We start from the raw sequence: 21478 nt of genomic DNA, 5'->3' as shown, positions 1-21478 counted from the left end.
TTTCATTGGACTCCTTCCTCCTAATAAATGGATCACAAGGAGAGACAAAAAAGAAAATTTTGTTTGAAATTCCCCCTCTACAACATTATTCCTAATCCACCCAATTATATATAAGAAACCATACATAAAATTCAAGAGTGTTTGTCGTGTGCTTGATATCAAAATATGTATACATGGACAAAGCAGTTAGGCCCTTTGTTTAGGGCTGCTTCTTCACCCTCCACGCCACAATCTGCATATACATAATACATACACTGAAGTGGTTGCAGTATGTATGTATGCCAGGGCCAATTCCAATGGCATCATCACAATTCACAATCTATAAGCCAATTAATACAACAATCAAATGCATTAAGTAATGACGAGCCTCGTGCTTGTCATTCTCATTTTATATTATTGCACCAAGTAATAACCCTCGTGGGAGAGAGATATGGAGCGACAAATAAGAATATATAGAATTTCAAATTACATGTTTCATGGACCCGAAACCAGTTTGTGCACCTAGAAAAGGAAGATAAAAGAGTTATAAGCAAAAAGGTTTATTGCATTTCATGCTTGACTCCTCGAGTCCATCACCACCACCACAAACAGAGGAGAGGAGAAGAGAAGATTGAAAGAAAATAATATAAACATACATACTGACCATCAAAACCTCGCAGAAGAAAAGGTGGAGACCTTGAGGTAATTTTTATGTTCAATAATAATCATCTGAATCAGAATCAAAGCCATCATCGTCATCCTCTTCATCAAACTCTTCATCCTCTTCATCAAACTCGTCTAAGTCTTCGTCATCCACAATGTTATCCTCATCCCACAATGGGCAGGAACACGTAGCTTTCTTCTCCTTCCACTCACCTCCACAGTTATAGCAGAACTCATACCCACATCTGCAAGAACAACGCGAGCATGAAACACAATTGTTGTCACAACAGACGGGAAGAATTATAAGGAAGATATTACTTTGCATTTTCCTATTGCCATTATTTTCATTCTTAAAAAAAGGCATTTTAAACTAATAATAGATAGATATGGGAGTAAGAGCCGGGGTATAAATGAATCCTCACACAAACTTTTCTTGGTTCCCAACCCAACCCCTCCCCCACCTCCACCACCACCAAAAACATTATAAACAAAAATAACGTATAAAATAAATTTTTTATTGTTACCGGCTTACCGCCAAATGTAGAAAATTTCCTTCAATCTATTAATTCTACTATTTTCTTATGTATGGCACATAAAACTTAAAAACTAAGAAAACCACTCTGCTTTTTACTGAAATATTCAAATTGAATAAGGTAAAGAACAATTATAACATTGTTTCGCATAAATGAGGAACTTATATTTGAAAAAGAAAGAGACGATGATGAAAAAAAAGCCAAAAGGGAAGCCCCCAACTTTTTAATTATGTAAAATGAAAAACATGGAGCAAATCAGCCAAACATTTGAAGATAGTTGAATCTATGCTTTCTAATTATGTAAAATAAGAAGCATGAGAGTAATATCAGCGTGGTCAGAAAAAGTAAGCTGCAATGTAAGTTCTAATTTGACTGCAGCCATGCCTTAAAATGGAAACAATATAAACAGTTTTAAACTACAAATGTCAAAAATCTCAGGAAGCATTCACTGTCTTTGTATTTTTATTTTTGGTTTTTGGTTTCTTTTCATGAGTAAGCATTCGAGGTAATCCACAACACTACATGAACAAGACAGCAAAGATGAGTAAACTTGGAAATGTTAGCTAAGCACCTGCAAGTCATGTGGTAGCACCCTGTCTCAAGTTCAATCATATGGTTGCACTTTACACACTGACGCCATAAATTCTTTGCTGCAAGAGTCTTTAACTTTGATTCTTCTGTATGGTGATTTGGATTTTTTCTTTTGTACTCGAAACAGGTCATGTTACTGTGCCAAGGAACCTTGCAATGGATACAGAAGTCAGCCTGACAAGTTGTGCATTTCCTGACTGCATGTCTAACGCTACCAAATGCGGTTCTAGAATATTCAAAAACATCACTTTTCGACATCAATGCTGAGCACTTGGGATATGGGCAATAAACTTTCTCGGTAACAGGAATTGAAGCTTCCCTGATGCGTTGGCTCATAATCTCAATTAATTTAGGTGTCAAGAATTTTTTACAGCTTTCAAGTTTGAGTTCAGAAATACAGCCTTCCTGAGGGCATTTAGGCACCATCCCGTGAAGCAGCTTCACTTCTACATGCTGCTTCATGCAAGAAAAGCAAAAGCGGTGCATGCAACCATCAACTGAGAACATCTGCCCAACATCAGTGTCTTCTAAACAGATGACACAATTAGCGCGCAAATTCTTAACACCACTAGCTTCTGCAGGTCTATTAATCTGAGAGTCGATTGCTTCTCTTGCAAGTTTAATTGCAAACTTAATATCATTTCGAGCCTTAAGGAATGAGTTGCAATACTTAAATTTTTTTTGAAGGAGAGCCACCTGATTGACTAATGCTATCATCTTGCGCTGCTTCGGAGACCATCGTCTTGTGACCTGCATTGACCAATAAAATGCTAACAATCTGCATTTTAGGTAGTCTACGATCACAACATAAAACAATAACTATAGAAAGCAATGATAAATGGTGCTGAACTGTGAACACAAGTTTCTTAAACATTGTAAACATTGCAAGGGAGCTCCAGAAACGCATCTTACTTCTCCATGAAAGAAGCACAAAAATCCAACTATTAGAATATGAAATTTATAGATTAACTTCAGAAAGCAATTCTTTAACAATATACATCACATAGAAAAGGGTAATGAAGGACACTACAACATGATATTAAACATTAAACTAGTGTTAGATACAATGATATTAAACATAATAAGTGGTTCCGTGCCACAAGGAGCACTAGATGAAAATATAAAGACGACATTTTGGGATCTTTAGATGAAATAATACAAACTATATAAAAAAGTATAGTCATAGGAGGTGATTTCAATGGGCGTGTAGGGAGGGGACTTCGGAGAAAGAAATGAGGACGGGAAAACACTCTTAGAATTTGCAAAGGCATATGAAAAGAACATTTAAACATTTATAAGAGTGGTACAAATAAAACCCAAATCGACTATTGCTTATGAGAAGAATGAGGCATGTGTAAAGTAATTCCGGGAGAAAGTTTGACAAACCAACATCGACTATTAGTATTAGACCTATTATTGATCAAAGAATCAAAAATCAAGAAGTAATGAAAAAACAAATGTGTTTATTTGGAAGGTAATAAAGGGATAACTTTTAGGGCTAGTTTGGTGTGGTGGAATGAATTGGAATGGAATGAGAATGGAGGTGGGGAATGGAATGAGAAGAGAATGGAATGGTCATTCCTTTTGTTTAAAAGTGGAATGATTTTGATGGAATGGGCATTCTCCAAGAATAGTGGGGAATGATGATTCCAACTTTAAAATTGGCACCAAACACGAGAATGGAAAAAAAAACCATTCCATTTCACTTTCTTTTATTCCATTCCACCATACCAAACTAGTCCTTAGAGAAAAAAAATACTACAAGAAACAACATGGGAATGGAAGGAAGATATAAAAAACTTGTGGTCCAAAATGGTAGGTTGTATTAGGAGCATAGCAAAAGAAACTTTAGGTGAAACTAAGGGAGAGAAATTTACTAAAAAAGAAATATGGTGGCGGAATGATAAAATACAACTAGTAATAAAAAATAAAATAAAGAGTAAAAAAAGTAAGAAACGAGAGGATTTAGAGGGAAAAAAAAAATGAAGCTAAAAAGATAGTAGCCAAAAGTAAACAAAATGTACCACCAAAGGTTGGAGCTTAGTGATACTTCCTCACCTTTCAAAGTCGAAGTTCGAGGTTCAAGTCCCCTAAAGGTGCAACGTGGGTTTTTGAGTGAATTTCTTGCCAATGTTTTTTACAAAAAACATTTATATGAAAAATTAGGAACAAAAAATGGGTAATAATGAGACCATTGGACCGAATAACATACCTATAGAAGTTTGGAGAACTTTAGGAAAGATAAGCATTGATTAGTTAACGGAGTTGTTTAACAAAATTCTAAGACGGCTGGTGAGTGGAGGAAAAACACAATAGCACCAATTTATAAAAATAAGGAAGATATACAAAGTTGTGAAAATTATAGAGGAATTAAATTAATGATTCATAAAATGAAATTATGGGAAAGGATAATTGAGCCAAGACAAAGGAAAGAAACCTCAACTTCTGATAGTCAATTCAGATTTATGCCAGGTAGATCCACTATGAAAGCCATATACTTATAACACAACTAATAGGAGAATATTGGAGTAAACAAAAAGACTTGCATATTAAACATTAAGTTGTACCGGTACTTGTTTTCCTCATAATATGTATAGTGAGACATTGACCAGAGTTAACACTACATGCGGGGAAACTAACGAATTCCCTACCAAGGATTGGTGTTGAGTCCATACTTGTTTGCAATAATATTAGATGAAATAATGAAAGAAATTCAAGAAAAGATTCCATAGTGTGTATTATTTGTGGATGACAAAGTATTAGCAGAAACATCTACGGAAGCCTTAGCAACAAAATTAGAAACATGGAGAAAGGCTTTAGAATCAAGAGGACTAAAAATTAGTAAAACTAAATCAGAATATATGGAATGTAAATTTGATAAAGTAGCAAACATTAGCAAAATAAATATTACAATTCAAGACCAAATAGTTACTCGAAATAATTAGTTTTGTTACCTAGGATCAATATTACAAAAGATGGTGATGTAGTAGGTAAGATTGGAGGAGGGTGGACAAAATGGAGGCAAGCTAATGGAATCCTTAGTGACAAACGAATACCAAATAAATTAAAAGAAAAATTCTATAGAACGGTTATTAGGCAATGTTGTATAGAGCATAGTGTTGCCCTTTGATAAAGATACAAATCCAACACATTCTTTAGCGGAAATGAGAATGCTACGTTGGATGATAGGAATAATTAGAAGAGATAAGCAGTGTTGTCAAAGGCGTGCATGCACCTGTTGTGTGCCCAGGCGCGCATTTGACAACATTTGGGCCTTTAATATGGAATATAAATGCTTTAATAATAAATTATTTATTTTTAATGTGAGCCTCACTTCACGTGCACGCCTAGGCTCAAGAAGACACACTGGAGACAAGATAAATAATGAATGTGTGAGGGGAACATTACGTATAACGCCTATAAATGATAAATTTATGAAAAGTAGACTTAGTTGGTATGGCCATATTCAACGTAAATCCGATGATGCACCGATTAAAAGAGGAAGAGATGTTTGCCTAGAAGGGAAATGACAAAGAGGCCGACCAAAATTTATGTGAGATGAAGTAATTAAAAACAATTTAAAAAAATCTAAGAGAAGACATAGTATATAGTGGGAAAGAATGGAAAAAGAGAATTAATGCAGCCAACCCCATCTATACGGGGCAAAAGAAGAAGTTTTGGGTTTTGGCATACTCAAACCGAGAGCCAAGAACTATATTTATAGACAAGAATAGGGTACAAAGAAAGGAAACCAAATAAAAGAAAAACAAAAAATATGCCAAAATCTACGTGATCCCATGATTATGGGAATCTTATCTACATAATCCCATAAATTACGGAAATCTTATCTACGTGATCCCATGATAATAGGGATCTTACATAAAACACCTAATAAAAGGCTGAAAATAGCTAATAAAAATAAAAATAATATAGATATTTCAACACTCCCCCTCAAGCTGGAGTGAAGATATCAATCAAGTCCAGCTTGATAATCGAGGAATGAAGCAAAGATGGACCAACAGATTTAGTGAACACATCTGCCAACTGATTAGAGGACCGAACAAAGCACGGCTTGATAATCCCCCAACGAACCTTCTCTCTGATAAAATGAATGTCCACCTCTATATGTTTAGTCCTCTCACGAAGAACATAATCTGAAACAAGCATGATGGCTGACTTATTATTACAAAACAAGTCTGAGGACTGTTTTTCACTTAGCCCTAGTTCCTCCAAGAAAGATCGAATTTAGAGATCTCACAAGTACCCTGGGCCGTAGCACGATACTCAGCCTCTGCTGAAGATCTCGAAACTACAAGTTGCTTCTTACTTTTCCAGGATATAACATGATCTCTATAGAAAGTACAGAAGCCAGACGTGGAACGTCTGCCAGTATAGTATGCATCACTGAAACAGGATAACCAAACCTAACTGCTAGAATAATAGAATACAGGACTTAAGATATCGAAGAATATGATATACTGCATTCATATGAGTTGTATGAGGAGCGTGCATAAACTGACTCACAACACTAACAGCAAAAGCCAAATCAGGACGGGTGTTGGTAAGATAAATCAATCTTCCTACCAAGCGTTGATACTACGAGGGATTAGAGAGGAGATCTCCAGACTTAGTCGAGATCTTCATATTAGGATCCATAGGAGTGAAAGCAGGTTTACACCCAAGCATACCCGTGTCTCGAAGAAAATCCAAGACATACTTCCTTTGCGATAAAGAGATACACTTTTTAGATCTAGCAACCTCAATTCTTAAGAAATATCTGAGCTACCCAAGGTATTTCACATCAAAAGCTTTAGCCAATTAAAGCTTTACTTGAGCAATTCCAGGAATGTCATTGCCAGTAATGATGATATCATCAACATAGACAAGAAGAATGATACATCGACCAGTGGAGGAACGGTGGATAAAACATGTATGGTCAGAATGACATCTAACCAGTGTTGTTAAAGGCGCACCTAGGCTCGAGGCTCAGGTTTAGCGCCTGTTGTCATCTCAGACTCACTGACGTTTACTAGGCGCGCGCCTCGGTTGCGCCTCGTCCTGTTTGTGAGGTGAGCCTAGACGCGCCTCACTTATATTTGTTTAAAAAAATATGATTGTTCTATTTCTTAAGCCAAAAAGGGTACTTTTGGCAACTTAATAAGCAAAAAAGAAAGCTCAATTATACGATATAAGAAACTTTTGTTCAAAAGAATACAAAAAATAAGAAAGCCCACGAGTCCAAGTGTTAACCAAACAACGATAGAATGAGATTATGAGACGAAGACGGAGCCCTAGTTGCAGAGATGAACAACGAAGCCACGTCAGTTCTTTTTTTTTTTTTTTTTTTTTTTTTCCCTCTCCTCCTCTAGATCTCTCCTCTCTTCTTATCTTTGTTTACATCTCTCTTCGTCTAGTTCTCTCATCTCTCTGTCTTTTTTTTTTTTGCTCTGTTTTTTCTTTTCTTTTCTTTTTTATTCTTGTTAACAATTTATTTTTGTTAACATATTTATTTCTTTTTATGCTTTGCTTTGCCATTCAAAAAACACATTTTGCTTTGCCTTTCAAGAAAACAAATTTGTACTCTATTTTATGGTTGTTGGATGCTTGTATAGTTGATGGATTTACTTTTTTATATTTGATATTAATTTTTAGAATGTTGATATGACTTATGAGATATGAATGTAATTATGGTAGTTTAAATTTTCAATTGTGCGCCTCACTTTACTCAGGCGCACGCCTCGCGCCTAGACTCCGAAGGACTTCTAGCACCTTGGTGCGCCTTGGGCCTTTAATAACTATGCATCTAACAAACTCCATGGATAGAATTACATCACTGAAGCGATTGAACCAAGCTTTAGGAGATTGTTTTAACCCAACAAAGACTTCCGCAATCAACAAACCTTTCCAGCATACTCTCCCTCGGCCCGAAAACCAGGTGGAGGATCCATATAAATAGTTTCAAGAAGATCACCATTAAGGAAAGCATTCTTCACATCAAGCTGATGAAAAAAAGGCCAATTGTGAGAGGCAGCCAGGGAGACAAGGAAACGAACTGAGGTCAATTTAGCAACTAGAGCGAAGGTATCATTAAAGTCTTTACCAGGAATCTGAGTAAACCCTTGGCCACCAAACGGGCCTTATACCGATCAATAGAGCCATCAGCCAAATATTTAACATTGAATATCCATTTGCAACCAACAGTCTTTTCACCAGGAGGGAGAGATACAAGCTCCCATGTTTCATTTTGCTGCAGAGCATCCATTTCTACCATCATAACAGACATCCAATTGGGATTCCAGAGAGCCTCAGAGACATTTCTGGGAATGGAAATGGAATCAAGTTTGCTTAAAAAGGCTCGATAAGACCCTGAAAGACCATTATAAGAGATATACTAGGAATCCAAATAGAGCACAAAGTTCCCCGAGTGGGATACCGAGACTCGGGAATAGGGTTAGGGAAATGTAAAGGAGAGAGAGGAGATATACCTGAACCTGTATGTGAGGAGGATGAAGGCAGTGGAGGTAGAGCACGAGGGCGGCGAGAATAAACCTGCAAAAGGGGTAAGGAAAACACAAGAGAAGACTTTTATTGAAAAACAGGAAGAGGACGAGCAAGAGGAGAAACCTCTTGATCGGGAGTAGAAATTTCCTGCAAGATAGTGTTAGAACCATAAAAAGGGGTATGCTCAAGAAAGGTGACATCAAGAGAGTGATACATGTGTTTGTGTACAGGATCATAACACCGGTAACCTTTTGACATTGAAGAGTATCCTAAAAAGATATATTTAATGGCCTTGTCATCAAGTTTAGTATGAAAAGGGCTACGATTCTGAACAAAACATGTACATCCAAAAACCAGAGGCATGATGGAAAAAAGAGTAATATCGGGCTGAAGCACTTGTAAGGGGGCCTTACCATTTAATACTCTACTAGGGGTATGATTAATGAGAAAAGTAGATGTAAGAACCACCATGTGCCAGTATGACTTTGGCAATTCATACCACTTAAACGACATCGAACAACTGACATTAGTTGGCGGTTTTTACGCTCTGCCACACCATTTTGTTCAGGGGTATATGGACAAGTAAGTTGATGAAGTCCTTGTTGGTTAAGTTGAGACCGAAACTCATCGGAAACATATTCATGACCATTGTCAGACCTAATATTCCTAACAACAGTTTTATATTGAGTTTTGATCATTTGGAGGAACTAAGTGAACAAAGTGAATATACCCATGTGCAGCGGGAATAATCATCAATGAATGTGACATAATAACGATGCCCCGAAAAAGCAGTAACAGGAAAAGGGCCCCACGCATCAGAATGTATGAGATCAAACATACTAGGTGCACGATGCATATGAGAAATATAACTAGTTCTAGTATGTTTAGAAAGCTCACAAACCTCACATTGAAACTTATTATACTTATAAACCGTTATTAATGAAGGGAAAAACAGACATAAATACTGAAAGTTTACATGCCCAAGGCGAGCATGCCATAAATTTAAAGTCTGAAAAGAAAAATCATAAGATCTAGAAACTGGAAGAACAGAGGCTTGAAGGCTTGAAGCAAGTGAAGGAGGTGTCGGTGGAGGATCCCTAAAGTAGTAGAGGTCATCGTGCTCATATCCCCCGCCAAAAATCCTCTTCGAACACAGGTCCTGTAAAACATAGTAATGAGGAAAGAAAATCAATGTACAGTTTAGTGATTTGGCAAGTTTGCTAACAGATAGAAGATTAAATGCAAAGTAAGGAACATGAAGAACAGATGGCAAAATAATATCAGAGGATAGATGAACATCTCCTTTACTACGAATAATGGTGGTTGACCCATCCGCTAGACTAACAGCCCGATTAACAGGGGTAACGGGAGTAGAAAATAATGACAACTCACCAGTCATGTGATCATTGGCTTCGGAATCTAGAACCCAAGTAGGTTTTCCCACTTTAACATGAAAAGCAGAAAGAGTACCTATAGCTATAGTAGCCGTGGGAATTGAAGAGCCAGCCCTGGTAGATAAAGCTCCAAACTGCTCCTGAAGCTGAAGCTGACCAATCTGGGACTATAACTAATTGAACTCCTGAAAAGATGGTCTGGGAAGAGTTGAAGCAGGAGGACAACAATATGTTGAGTAGTATACCCACTAATAGTATTGTCTATTGCGGCCACGACCAGAAGGACGATTGCGAGAAAATTTTTGCTTTAGCTCGGGATGAAGCTTAAAGCAACGATCCTTTACATGACCTGTGGCTCCACAATGTTGACAACTAATCTTTCCCTCTAAAAGTCTAGAATTAGCAGCAAGAGCCATCTGATGAACTGGAATCTCTAGTAAAACTACTGGCTGAGAGATCTGACATCTATGCTCCTCATGGTCAACAGTAGCTAAGGCATCATATAAATCAGGCATAAGAGAGGTGTTTATGATCTGATTTCTAAAAGCATCATACTTAGATCGTAAACCCATCAAGAACTGGTAGGTATGCTGGCGGTCCAGTCTGTTGACCAAAAGAGTTACAGCTTCTTCAGAGAAATCGGAGAGAGGTTCATACTGTGCTAATTCTTCCCACGTAGACTGAAAGTACCCAAAATACTCAGTTTGATGTCTCTTGAGATGCATGAGCAATCTCTTGATAGAGTTAAAAGATATGAACGTCATTGCAGGAATGGGCATACATCTTGTTAAGGGCTCGCTATAGACGAAAAATGGAAGTGTGAAACATGAACATATTATAGATACGCTCCTCCATTGAGTTGAAGATCCAACCCAAAATGGTGCACCTGTCAATGTCCCATGCAATATATTTAGTCTTTTCCGGTTCCTTGGCTAGACCCAAAAGCCAACCAATTTTCTCTTTCCCTCCAATACAGAGTTGAAGAGAACAGGACCAAGATACGAAGTTGCGCCCATTCAACAGCACACTAGTAACCTGTTGTGTCGGAGTATGATGTGCCGAAGATAAGTATGCTGGACCGAGTATAAACTCTCCTTTGGGCTACTAGAATCAGTCATCGTACCAAAATAAGGCCGGTCCACACGTGGAAAGAAAAAAAAAAAAAAAGGCCCGGAAAAATTGGTGCTTTCCTCCAAATATGCTGCCGAACAGACACCGACAGCCCACAAAGAAAAAAAACACTAGAAGGACCTTAGGTCATAAAAAACCTAAGGGAATTCTCTTAAAAAAGGAGTAAAAAACAGAGGGTAACTCGAGGGGTCCGGCGCAAGGGCAAGGAGGAGATGGAGGTGCGCCGGAGGTGAGGGAAAATGGAGAAAGGGAGAGAGAAGGGGACGGTGTTGGGGAGGTGAAGGTTTTTGTTTTGCTCTAATATCAAAAAGAAGTTTTGGGTTTTAGCGTACTCAAACCGAGAGCCAAGAACTATATTTATATACAAGAATAGGGTACAAAGAAAGGAAACCAAATTAAAAAAAAAAAAAAAAAAAATTGTCAAAACCTACGTGATCCAATGATTATGGGGATCTTATCTACATGATCCCATTATAATAAGGATCTTACATAAAATACCTAATAAAAGGCTGAAAACAGCTAATAAAAATAAAAATAAAAATAATAATAATATAGATATTTCAACAGGGGCAAAGGCAAGGATGACGATCATGATGTTTTCCTAAATTTCCGATGTTTGGCACAATCCAAAAGTTGGGAAAACATTTTTCTTGTAAATTATTTTACGTTAAACAACGAAAAATGACTTACCAAAAAATTTCTTGCAAGTTGTTTTACTAAATTGAAACTCATCCCAAATACCATCATGCTTGGCATCTTCATGAACATCGACAAACCTCCAGACAGAGAAATCAAAAAAGGAAAGCCAGACTAGTGCTCATCTTTACTTCTGTATTCCTCCAATCCCTCCAAAAATTCTATTTATGGGACCCCTTATATATACGCATGTATACATATATAACTCGTATATACACATATAAATTCATATTCTAGATGTAGAAGCATATTACTCTCTGCAATTCACACACATTGTGTGTTCATATGTTCTTCATTTTTCAATTCAATGCCTAGAAGAAGTTTACAGTTTTTCACCAATAAAATTGCTCGACCTTTTCAGGAAAAAAAAGAGTACTTTATGAAATTCACACACGCTGTGCGACCCACTTAGCTCCATTCTTGTTCGGTTTCGCATATCGTTGTCCACTTTATGCCAAACACAGGAAAATGCAATGAAAAAAAAAAAAACATTTTACATGTAAAAAGTTTTTCATGGAAAATGTTTTACCCCATAAGTTTTTTACGCCGAAACCTACAGAGCCTTAAAACACAAATTTTTACTTCACGTGAACATAACCATTAAGGTGGATTTCAAATAACAAGGAGCAATTTGAACCCATATCGGCAATGCTTCAAGTTGCATAATGATTTTAATAAAATATTTTTCATTTTTTTTTATTTTTTGATAAGTGATAAAATATTTTTCACATACCTCTAACCTATCTTCACCTTGAAGTTTATGTAAGCAAGATAATAGTCTCTTAAATTTTTTATATACATATAGATATATATAAATATATATATATATAAATAATTGAGTAATATTAATCCCATGATTAGACTAGATCAATGGTTATCCACGTATCGAAGTGAGGTGGCACCCTATTTGGTAGGGTACATTGTAACTTATATCAATTTTTAATTGTCTTAACAATGTCTAAATTAAAAGGTCACCTATGTGTGTAGAGTAGTGTTGGTTGATGGAACTAACAAACCTCTTAACCTATAATCCGAAATGGTCCCAACTCTCACTATATATGAGAAAGTAAGCCTCGAGTCCATCATCTAGTTTATAGACAAAGAAGAAGGTTGAAGCACGTTTTTGCAGAAATTCTTTCAAACTGAGCAACCCGTTCCCTCTGAGCTTCAATCGCTACTGAATCAACCGGCATTATCATCCAAACCGACTGCAACTTCATTTCCAGGAAAAAATCGTCTCACCTTCCTCCAATTCCTTATAAAAGATATTTAGTTCGTTAGAATAGAAGTTAAAGAGCGTATTCAAATGTTGTAACTCCAGTATGTCAGGAATGCTATGCACTTTAAGAAAGCGCAACAATTGAAATGGGCAGTCCACATGCAAGCAATCAATCGTGATAGTAGGTCTTGCAAAACTTCCAACTCCATCTTCAAAATTTGAGAATCCTAATGAATCCTTGGCACTTGTGGCAATGTTTGACATAATTGTAGCAGTCTTTTACATTAAAAGCCAGTAGTATCCTGTATCGAGGATGTTCGGAGATAGATGAAAAAGAACCACGCCATAATCAAACTTATCCTTCTGTCCGGATCATAGCCACAGTGAAGTGTTGGGATGCAAAGGCAATGGTTTTTAGATTTGGCAAACATGAGATGTGTCCATCACTTAAAGAAGTACATCGAATTTTGGAGATATAGACATACTACCAATTCCTTTGAAGCTACTACCACTATCGAAGCTGACTTGCTTATTTTGGTTACCATTGGGCTTTCTAGCGATGGGAGATTAGTCACCGGAAAACTTGCTGGCTTGCTCCTTCAAAATAAGGTGGCAAGACGGCTCACCTATTCCAATAGTTGGCAGATGGGCTATTATGCCTAGCCGCTTGCAAGCACTAGCTTGAACATGTGAACCGAGGAAATCGCATATGATCTTCCGTGGCAATGTGCAAATGTGGTACTCGGAAACATCATTGCCTATGAGTTTGGGTGTGTTCCACTAGCCATCTCCCTGGCAAGGAATAACAAATATGAAAATAAGGGCTTCTGTTTGTAAAATTATGAAAAATGTCGACTAATCCGCCTTAGCTGTTCAAGTGAAATTTTATTAGACTAGTCCCATGACTCCCACTAAGATGGCGAGGAAACTTGAGCTTCTGTTGCTGACATATAAACATCCCTTTCCAACCAAAGGGAATAGCATAATAGAGACAAGTTCTGCTGTGAATAAAGTCCACATTCTGTAGACTAAACTTCACGGTTATGGATATGAGTTCCAAAGGCTCCACCAAGTTCTACTTTTGCAAGATGACTAAACACCATATTGTGGTGGCACTTCTGTGGCTTCCATGTTCTTCCTAAATTTTCTATTTCAATAAACAGGCTCTTATTAGAATTATATATGGAAAATAAGGAAGAGCAGACCTCTTTTTTTATTATTATCTCATTCCATTCCAGTGGCTCAACCAGTAACCAATGGCAAAAACTCAAAAATACATCAGCCTTTTTTCCCTAGGTGCTCATTTTGTATGGGTTTTAGTTTAATATTTCTCTTTAGCGGACGTGGTTATTGACAAGAACTTATTAAATCCATTGTAGTAAGATTTGTAATATGAATACCTCTATGCTTTGCAGAGCAAAGTACTCATTAAATGAGAAGGAAATGACAGTTTTGGTGCATTAACCAGAACCACTTGTTGGGAACAAAGTTTGTTGTGGTGACTGACGATGTTGCTAGCACATTCTTCAAGACGCAGAAGTTGTCCCCTAAGTAAGGGAGTGTGGAAACACAAGCATGGGCGGCTTAACCAGGTTGCTAAGATCATATTTGAGATTCTTGGCATTGTCTGAATTTATTGCTTCTGGCACCCCATAGCGGCAGATGATGTTATGCTTAGTGAAACAATCTACAAAAGATGTTTGTGTAAGATTCAGCTTTAACCCACTTTGTGAAATAGTCGATAACCACAAAAACGAATCTATTGCCATTCAAGGCTTTTGGAGTGACTAGTCCAATAGCGTTGATACCCCAAACTGAAAAGGGCCAAGGAAGACTCTAATGAGACAAAGACGGCTGTCAAGAACGTAGAGGAGGTAGGATGGGCAGTTGGTCAGATCTATATATATATAAATATATACTATACTTTTATATTCTTCTAACTTCACTAGCAGTACTCGGCTGGTGGCTACTTTGATTCTAGGTATTGATCCCGATTTTCTCTGGTTTCCGCAACTGGACTGGGATTCCCTCCAATTCATCAAGATGGATGGTTACAACGAATGGAATTCCATTCTTTTCTGGATGGAAACCAGTACCAGTACTTGTAGGCGAAGTGGTCACCATCAAAGATGATAAGACAATAGAATCCAACTTTTATAGTCAAAATGTTATGGAACTCAAATTTCAAATCCATTCATTTAACCAAATGAACCCTAAAATTCCCAAACAATGGATCACCCAAAGAATTCAAACACAATTTAAACAGAAACAATTACTAAATCTGCATATGAAACTCACATATTGGTGGAGCGGATAGTAATCGCAGTAAAATGCGACCCTCTTCAAATCCAAAGCAAGAGCCGCATTTAACCCCTCGATCAAAGCCTTGGCCTCCGCGACTAGGCGGCATTTCCCATCCCCAAGCAGAGGCTTTTTCAGCTCGAAAATCAAACCATCCCTCGAGTCGCAAATCGCGACACCGATCCCTGTCAAAGAGACCTTGGAATCCTTAAGCCTCTCCTCCGCCACCAACCCTTTGAAGTAAACCCTACAAATCTCGTTATTAACACTCTTGGAAGTCCCCTCGCCGAAAGGCCTCTCGAAATAGTCACCGCTGTCGTCCCACTCGTCCTCGGACATATGCTCAATCTCTAGGGCTACTTTGCGATCGTGAATCCGACGGAGGAGATCTTCTTGGGTTTTCCTCGATTCGGCTTCCGTGAGGCAGCGATCGGAGAATTCTTGCGCGAACTTTTCGAACTCATCGGTCTGGAGGCCGACGACGTTGAAGACGTCGTCGTTTGAGGGACTGGAAGAGACTGATTGGGCGGCTGGTGGGTGTGGTGGGAGTGGGGGTGGGCTTGAACAGGAAGAGGAGGGTTGGAGAGAGAGCGAGGCGGTAATGGCCTCCTCCATCTGGAGGTGGAAGGCGAGGTCGAGGTCGGACTCAACGGCTCGCGCCACCATGAACTCGCGGCGTTGCTCGGCGGTGATTGTGTGGAGTTCTTCGTCTGGGTCGTTTGTAGTCGCCATTTTCCCCACTCTCTTTCACTTGTGCTTTTGAGAGTAACTCTCTCTCTTTGGGATTAAGAGTGCGTTTGGATGTCATAATTTGGAGGCACAGGGATGGAAAAGAAAAGGCAAAAAACATAAAACAGGGAAGGACTTAAGTGTGGTTGGGTAATTTAAAATGAGAGGAAACTAAGGACAGTGAGGGATAATTTAAACTCATTTTTTTTTTGTCTCGCAAAAAGTAAAAGTACAAAAAAAGAAATGATTATTTTCATAATTTTGAAAGTGCCCTTAATAAGATAATTTGGAGGGATAAGAAAAGAAAAGAAAGAAAGAAAAGATAAGGTTTAAGTCTGTTGGATTATTTAAAATGAGAAAAAATAAGTGAGGGATACTTTCTCTCTCATTTCTTATAAGAAAAGAAAGGGCAGTGTAGTGTTTAAATAGTATTTTTATTATTTCAAAAATGCCCTCAACAATTAAGGCATCAATTATGGCTTTTTAGTTTTTTTTTTTTTTTTTTTTTTTTTTTTTTTTTCTTTTCCCAAACATGATTAGTATCATTTACTTTTTTTTTCTTTATTAATCAACCAAACACAATAATTAATTAATACTATTCTCTCATTTCCTTTCTTTTCTCTCCTAATTAATGTTATCATTTCTTTTCTTTTCTACTGTATCAAACATACCCTTAAGAGCGGTCATATTCAAACAAAGAAGATCTACATAAAATAAATAAGAATAAATTGAAGAATGAATTAGAATCCAGAACAACGGTTGGTTCACACCACAAGATTTGGTTGAAAACTAAAATGAACATCGCTATGCACTGGATGTGAAATGAGCAATAGTATCTCATAACAATAACAAATTTTCTTATTCTCAATATTTTTCTAAAAGTTTTCCAAAGGAATTCAAGAAACGGCATGATTTTTACATTCCCATGGTGATTCATGTGCTTATCCATCCCCCCACATGAAAAAGGTTGTTTTGACAAATTGACCATTAAATATGGGTCAATATTTAATTAAGTTATTTAATTGGCCCAAAATTGGTTCACTTAAATTATTTAATTAGTCCAACCTAGATGATTAAATGGAAAGATAATTATTCCTAATAAAATATATTTGGAATAATTATTTTCAATGATAATTATCATAATATAACCGGTTCGGCCCAGTTATGATTTTTTTCCTTATCAGGAGAGGACTTAAATTATTTAATTAGTCCAGCCTAGATGATTAAATGGAAAGATAATTATTCCTAATAAAATATATTTGAAATAATTATTTTTAATGATAATTATCATAATATAACCGGCCCGGCCTGTTATGATTTTTTCCTTATTAGGAGAGGACACGTGTCATCATCCTATTAATCCAAGAAGCCTATAAATAGAGGCATAGGGAAGAAAGAAGGGGACACAAATTCAGAGTTCAGAAATTCAGAGACTCAGAAATCCAGAAGGTCCAAAAATTGAGAGAATCAGAAATCTAGAGGGCTAGAAATCCCGAGGGCAAACCTGAAGGCGAAGAACACCAAGCACATCCAAAGTCGTGCCGTTCTTCACCAAATTCAACAAATTCTCTCCTCTCTGAAGACGAAGAACAACAAGCACATCCAAAGACATACCGTTCTTCCTCAAATTCAACAAAGGACACAAATTCAGAATTCAGAAGTTCAGAAATTCAAACACAAATTCAAAATTCAGAAGTCCAGAAATTCAGAGACAATTTCAGAAGTCCAAAAATTCAGACACAAATTTAGAGTCTAGAAATCCAGAGACTCAAAAATCCAAAAGGTCCAAAAATTAAGGGAATCAGAAATCCAGAGGACCAGAAATTCAAAGGGCAAACCTGAAGGCGAAGAATACCAAGCGTATCCAAAGTCGTGCCCTTTTTGCACCAAATTCAACAAATCCTCTCTGAAGACGAAGAATAACAAGCACATCAAATCGTATCGTTCTTCATCCAAATTCCACAGTGATCAACAACAAGCAAAGCCAAAGACGTGCTATTCTTCATCCAAATCCCACGGTGATTCAAGATCAAGTTCGTGCAGCCCTTGGATCCAACCAACCAAAAAGGAGATCGAATCAGATGACCTTATTTTTTGGAATATTATTATAGAGGATTGTACTCCATTTTTATAAATTAATAAAATATTATTTTTGCCCCAATTTTGTTTCTTATTCGCAGATTATAAAATTTGTGTGTACATTATCTTCTTTATCTTCAATTTGTTGTTTAAATTTCAATTTTTTTTTTTTTTACCTTTGTATGAATTTAATCAGACTTTATATATATATTGTTTTGCCAGTTTTGCCAGCCACCGATCATAACCACAATCATCGATTATTAATTCTTAGCCTATATTATCAACACACATATATAATTACTAGTAAAGCAATACAATTGAGAGGAAGTGTGTGTATAATTATAAAGTCAAATAAATTGTAAAGAATAAAAAACGTATATAAAATAATAAATTTCTATTATTATTTATTATATATAAATAATATTATAAAAAAATTATTTATTGAAATAAATGATATTGTAAATTTTTTTAAAAATTAAATATAAAAATAATTTTGTATAGAATTCTTAGTTTATGATTTTATTGATATATTTTGATATAAAATTGTTATTTTGTATTTATTGAAATAAATTATATATTTTCGTCTTTTTTTAGATTTCCTTTTATTAAATTTCAGTGTTTCCTACTTCTATATTATTTTTAGTATTTCTCCTCTAATTAGATTTTATTTTATTGAATTAAATAAATCAATTTTTTAATATTATATATTTACTTCTCTAATTAAATTTCCTACTACTATTATATTATGTTCATCAAATTTCCAATTACATTATGCAATATTCAACCATTTCTAACCCGTATAAGTGGCTCAGTGGATAAAGGGACTCCTGGGGCGATCCCGGATGACATTCTAGTTCAGTTCTTACAAGGCACAAAATCACCCAAATTTAAATAATACATGTAACCTGCTCATAATGACATATTAAGGATTTGCAAATCATCTGAAAGTCTAAAAAGGCTAAACCATGTATCCAATAGTTAAGAATTGACTCTACTACAAGTAAATAAAGTCATTGAATACTATTAGGTTTGAACTTCAACCATAAAACAAGAAGATTCAACCATAAAAAGCAGCTTAGAGCATTTCCAATGGGGCTGCCAATTCAAATATAGCAGGCGTGTTAAAATTGGGCTCCCTAAGCTTTACTTGATAGATGCAACAGAGTAAAGAAAGTACTATGCCTCGCCAGACGATAAAAAGAAGTAATTCACCAAAAATTAAACACATTGAGAATAAAAGAAATGAAAGTTCCTTATTGAAATACCCAACAAAACGAGAGCGATTTCTAAGAGAAATCCATAATTTAAAATTTTAACCAATTCAAACAAGGACATCAACATGCAAACGTTCCAAAAGACCCTTTGTTCCTTGTACATGTGTGTGTGTGTTCTCGGGTTCATGTTCAGAAAATAACATTTGCTATAATCATTTGGCACCAAAACAAGTCAATACGCCCACAAACTCCCTTATCTAAAAGGTTGACAAGGGACTTAGGATCACATGGACTGGGATTTGTTTCTTTTTATTTGTTTTACCTAATGAATCACTAATTCAACGGTTGCAGGTAATCTTGTTTTTAGCTGCCTGGCGCGTTCTCTAGCAGCTTCCGTCTTCTCCGCTTGAAGTGGATTTTGACGGGGATCGATAATTATCTTCTCCACTGATGTGGCAATCTCAAGTATGTGCAAAAGAAGAAAAATTTCGCTGTTGTTACTCCCATCAAACCGAACCAATTCCACCACCTTAAGGCATTTATGATGACATTTAGTAGCCTCTATTTCAGCATCCATTTGTGGACTTTGATCACTCTTTATTACCTGCAAGCACCATAAGAGAAAGCATTATTTGCAAACAAGGTTAAGAATATGTAATACCCCTCGATTCTAGAGCCATAGGTGATTAAGTCCTAGCACAGATCCGAGAGATACCAAACAATCAATATGTAAACAAGCAGGAATAAAAACTGAATTAATAATGAAAGAATAATGCGCTGAAAGAAAACTAAAAATAAAAAATTCTCAACCTTAAATAATAATTTAATATAATTTAAATTCGTACAACTCATGAATCCACCTAGTGAACCCCTAATCCCAAATCCCTGAATAAATTTACAGAATTAAAATCTAAAATTAAAATAGAAAGGAAATCCTAAGTAACCGGAAGAGTGAGTGTTTGTATCTACATCAACACGATCAAGCTCTAAGCCTGGTACTGTCGAACACTTGAAAAATAAGAGAGTGAGTCAGGCCCACATACAAGTCCTATTCTATTACGATCCATACATAAACCTGATACGCAGATACATCCTAGATAGACTCAACAATATCTAGAGTAGTCCATATATGTATAAGTACACACTATAAGACGCTCACTAGTCCAATAGGTTTGTCTCAGCCTGAGTAGAGGTACCATGCAAATTGCACATAATGTGGTCATGTGTACCTAGACCTACCAGGGAACAACACCTCTGTCCAGTTATCCATCCCAGGCGATATACGCACCCTAACTATGGTCATGAGACTCAAGCTCATACCATGGCATCATAACAAAAATATATAAAGTCTATGTTCTTCTAATACAAAATATCATCCATCTGATATAGTGGCTTGATAGCTGTACAACAATTCATCCCAGAAATTCAATTATATCATTCAGTTATTTACTGACCTAACACTAACAGAAGTCGGACTTAACTTTTATTGTTAATCCTCAATCCAGATTAGGTAGGCTTAGTGACTGAACTAATCCATACCTAGTATGCCACCGTCCCATACCGGTGCATACTATCCTCCAGCTAACACAGTTGACAAAAACAGTATAATTATCTATCAACCACCTTCCAAAACAAGCATAAATACAATTTAACATGTATATAACCAAGTTATGCATCCAATACAAGATTTAAACATCCTATTCTAGTCCTTTAAATTTGTAAAATATGATTAAGAAATTAGCTCCTCCAAACAGTACTTTAACTGATACAAAATACAACAGATTTAAACCTCAATTACTTTTATCTAAGCATACATGCATTTAAACCATTACATACTTATAACACAGATCAGAATATGATTAACCATTCCAGTTCATGCAGAGAGGTTAAATTCCAAACACAATAAGCAATTACAAGCTTATAATCCAACCATCCTTATACAAGTTCACTTTTAACCTTAGGTTACTTCTATTTGCAATGTCTGAATATAACCATGCTTCCCAATATTTTTATAAGTCTTTAGCAATGATATACACTCTTTAGTAGCATCCAGACAACCTTAGACAAACCCCAGTTCAGCTAAACGGACCCTAAGTAACAGTTTTACGTCTTAATAAGAGAAAGAAAAGGCTCTGAAACAAAAGAGCCTTCTCCATCTCAAGGAGAGCTTTCTTCATTTCAAGGAGAGCCTTCTCCATCTCAAGTTTCAGTAAGTAATTCAAATAACCAAAACAGTGTGCGTTTTACCATTGTTCCTTAACTGCAACTTGCTCCATTCCCTAGTCCAATTATGAATTAGTGTTTTTTCATCATAATACAGGTTTGTTACAGTCCTAAGCATCATTTAAAACAAGTTAAACAAAGTACAAATACCCTGTATAGCCAAACAACCCCTAAAATCAAATCTGTTGCAGCCTAAGGAGAGAGCAGGCTCTCCCAAAATTGGAA

The 21478-nt window shown here is 36.4% G+C and overlaps 2 protein-coding genes across 4 annotated transcripts in view; both read right to left on the bottom strand.

The window, feature by feature from the left end:
• Window positions 1–347: 347 nt before the first annotated feature.
• LOC132269525 (E3 ubiquitin-protein ligase RSL1-like) lies at window positions 348–15837 on the bottom strand. 3 transcript variants are annotated; one of them, XR_009469522.1, is made up of 5 exons: window positions 15006–15837; window positions 9244–9426; window positions 1747–2516; window positions 644–887; window positions 348–501 (listed from the first exon to the last, which is right to left on the bottom strand). XR_009469522.1 is itself a non-coding variant. In XM_059770757.1 (4 exons), the coding sequence occupies exons 1-4, from the start codon at window positions 15738–15740 to the stop codon at window positions 695–697; spliced, it is 1881 nt and encodes a 626-aa protein (XP_059626740.1). In that variant the 5' UTR covers window positions 15741–15837; the 3' UTR covers window positions 348–694. The 3 variants fall into 3 exon arrangements, 2 of the variants coding, with proteins under 2 accessions (XP_059626740.1, XP_059626741.1); XM_059770757.1 differs by having other exon boundaries at window positions 348–887; XM_059770758.1 differs by lacking the exon at window positions 9244–9426 and having other exon boundaries at window positions 348–887; window positions 15006–15834.
• A 3515-nt stretch (window positions 15838–19352) lies between these two features.
• The window catches only part of LOC132269753 (uncharacterized), a 32205-nt gene continuing 30079 nt past the window's right edge, over window positions 19353–21478 (bottom strand). Inside the window, exon 4 of the mRNA XM_059771004.1 lies at window positions 19353–19634. Within this exon, the coding sequence (XP_059626987.1) occupies window positions 19353–19634 (282 nt within the window). The remainder of the gene's footprint in view (window positions 19635–21478) is intronic.

Source organism: Cornus florida, unplaced genomic scaffold, assembly GCF_030987335.1.
Source record: "Cornus florida cultivar Cherokee Brave unplaced genomic scaffold, ASM3098733v1 CherokeeBrave_3.0.0_Hap2_Chr08, whole genome shotgun sequence".
Lineage (NCBI taxonomy): Eukaryota > Viridiplantae > Streptophyta > Magnoliopsida > Cornales > Cornaceae > Cornus > Cornus florida.
The sequence above is the reverse complement of the archived record's forward strand: the minus strand, read 5'-3'. Positions and strand labels throughout refer to the sequence as shown.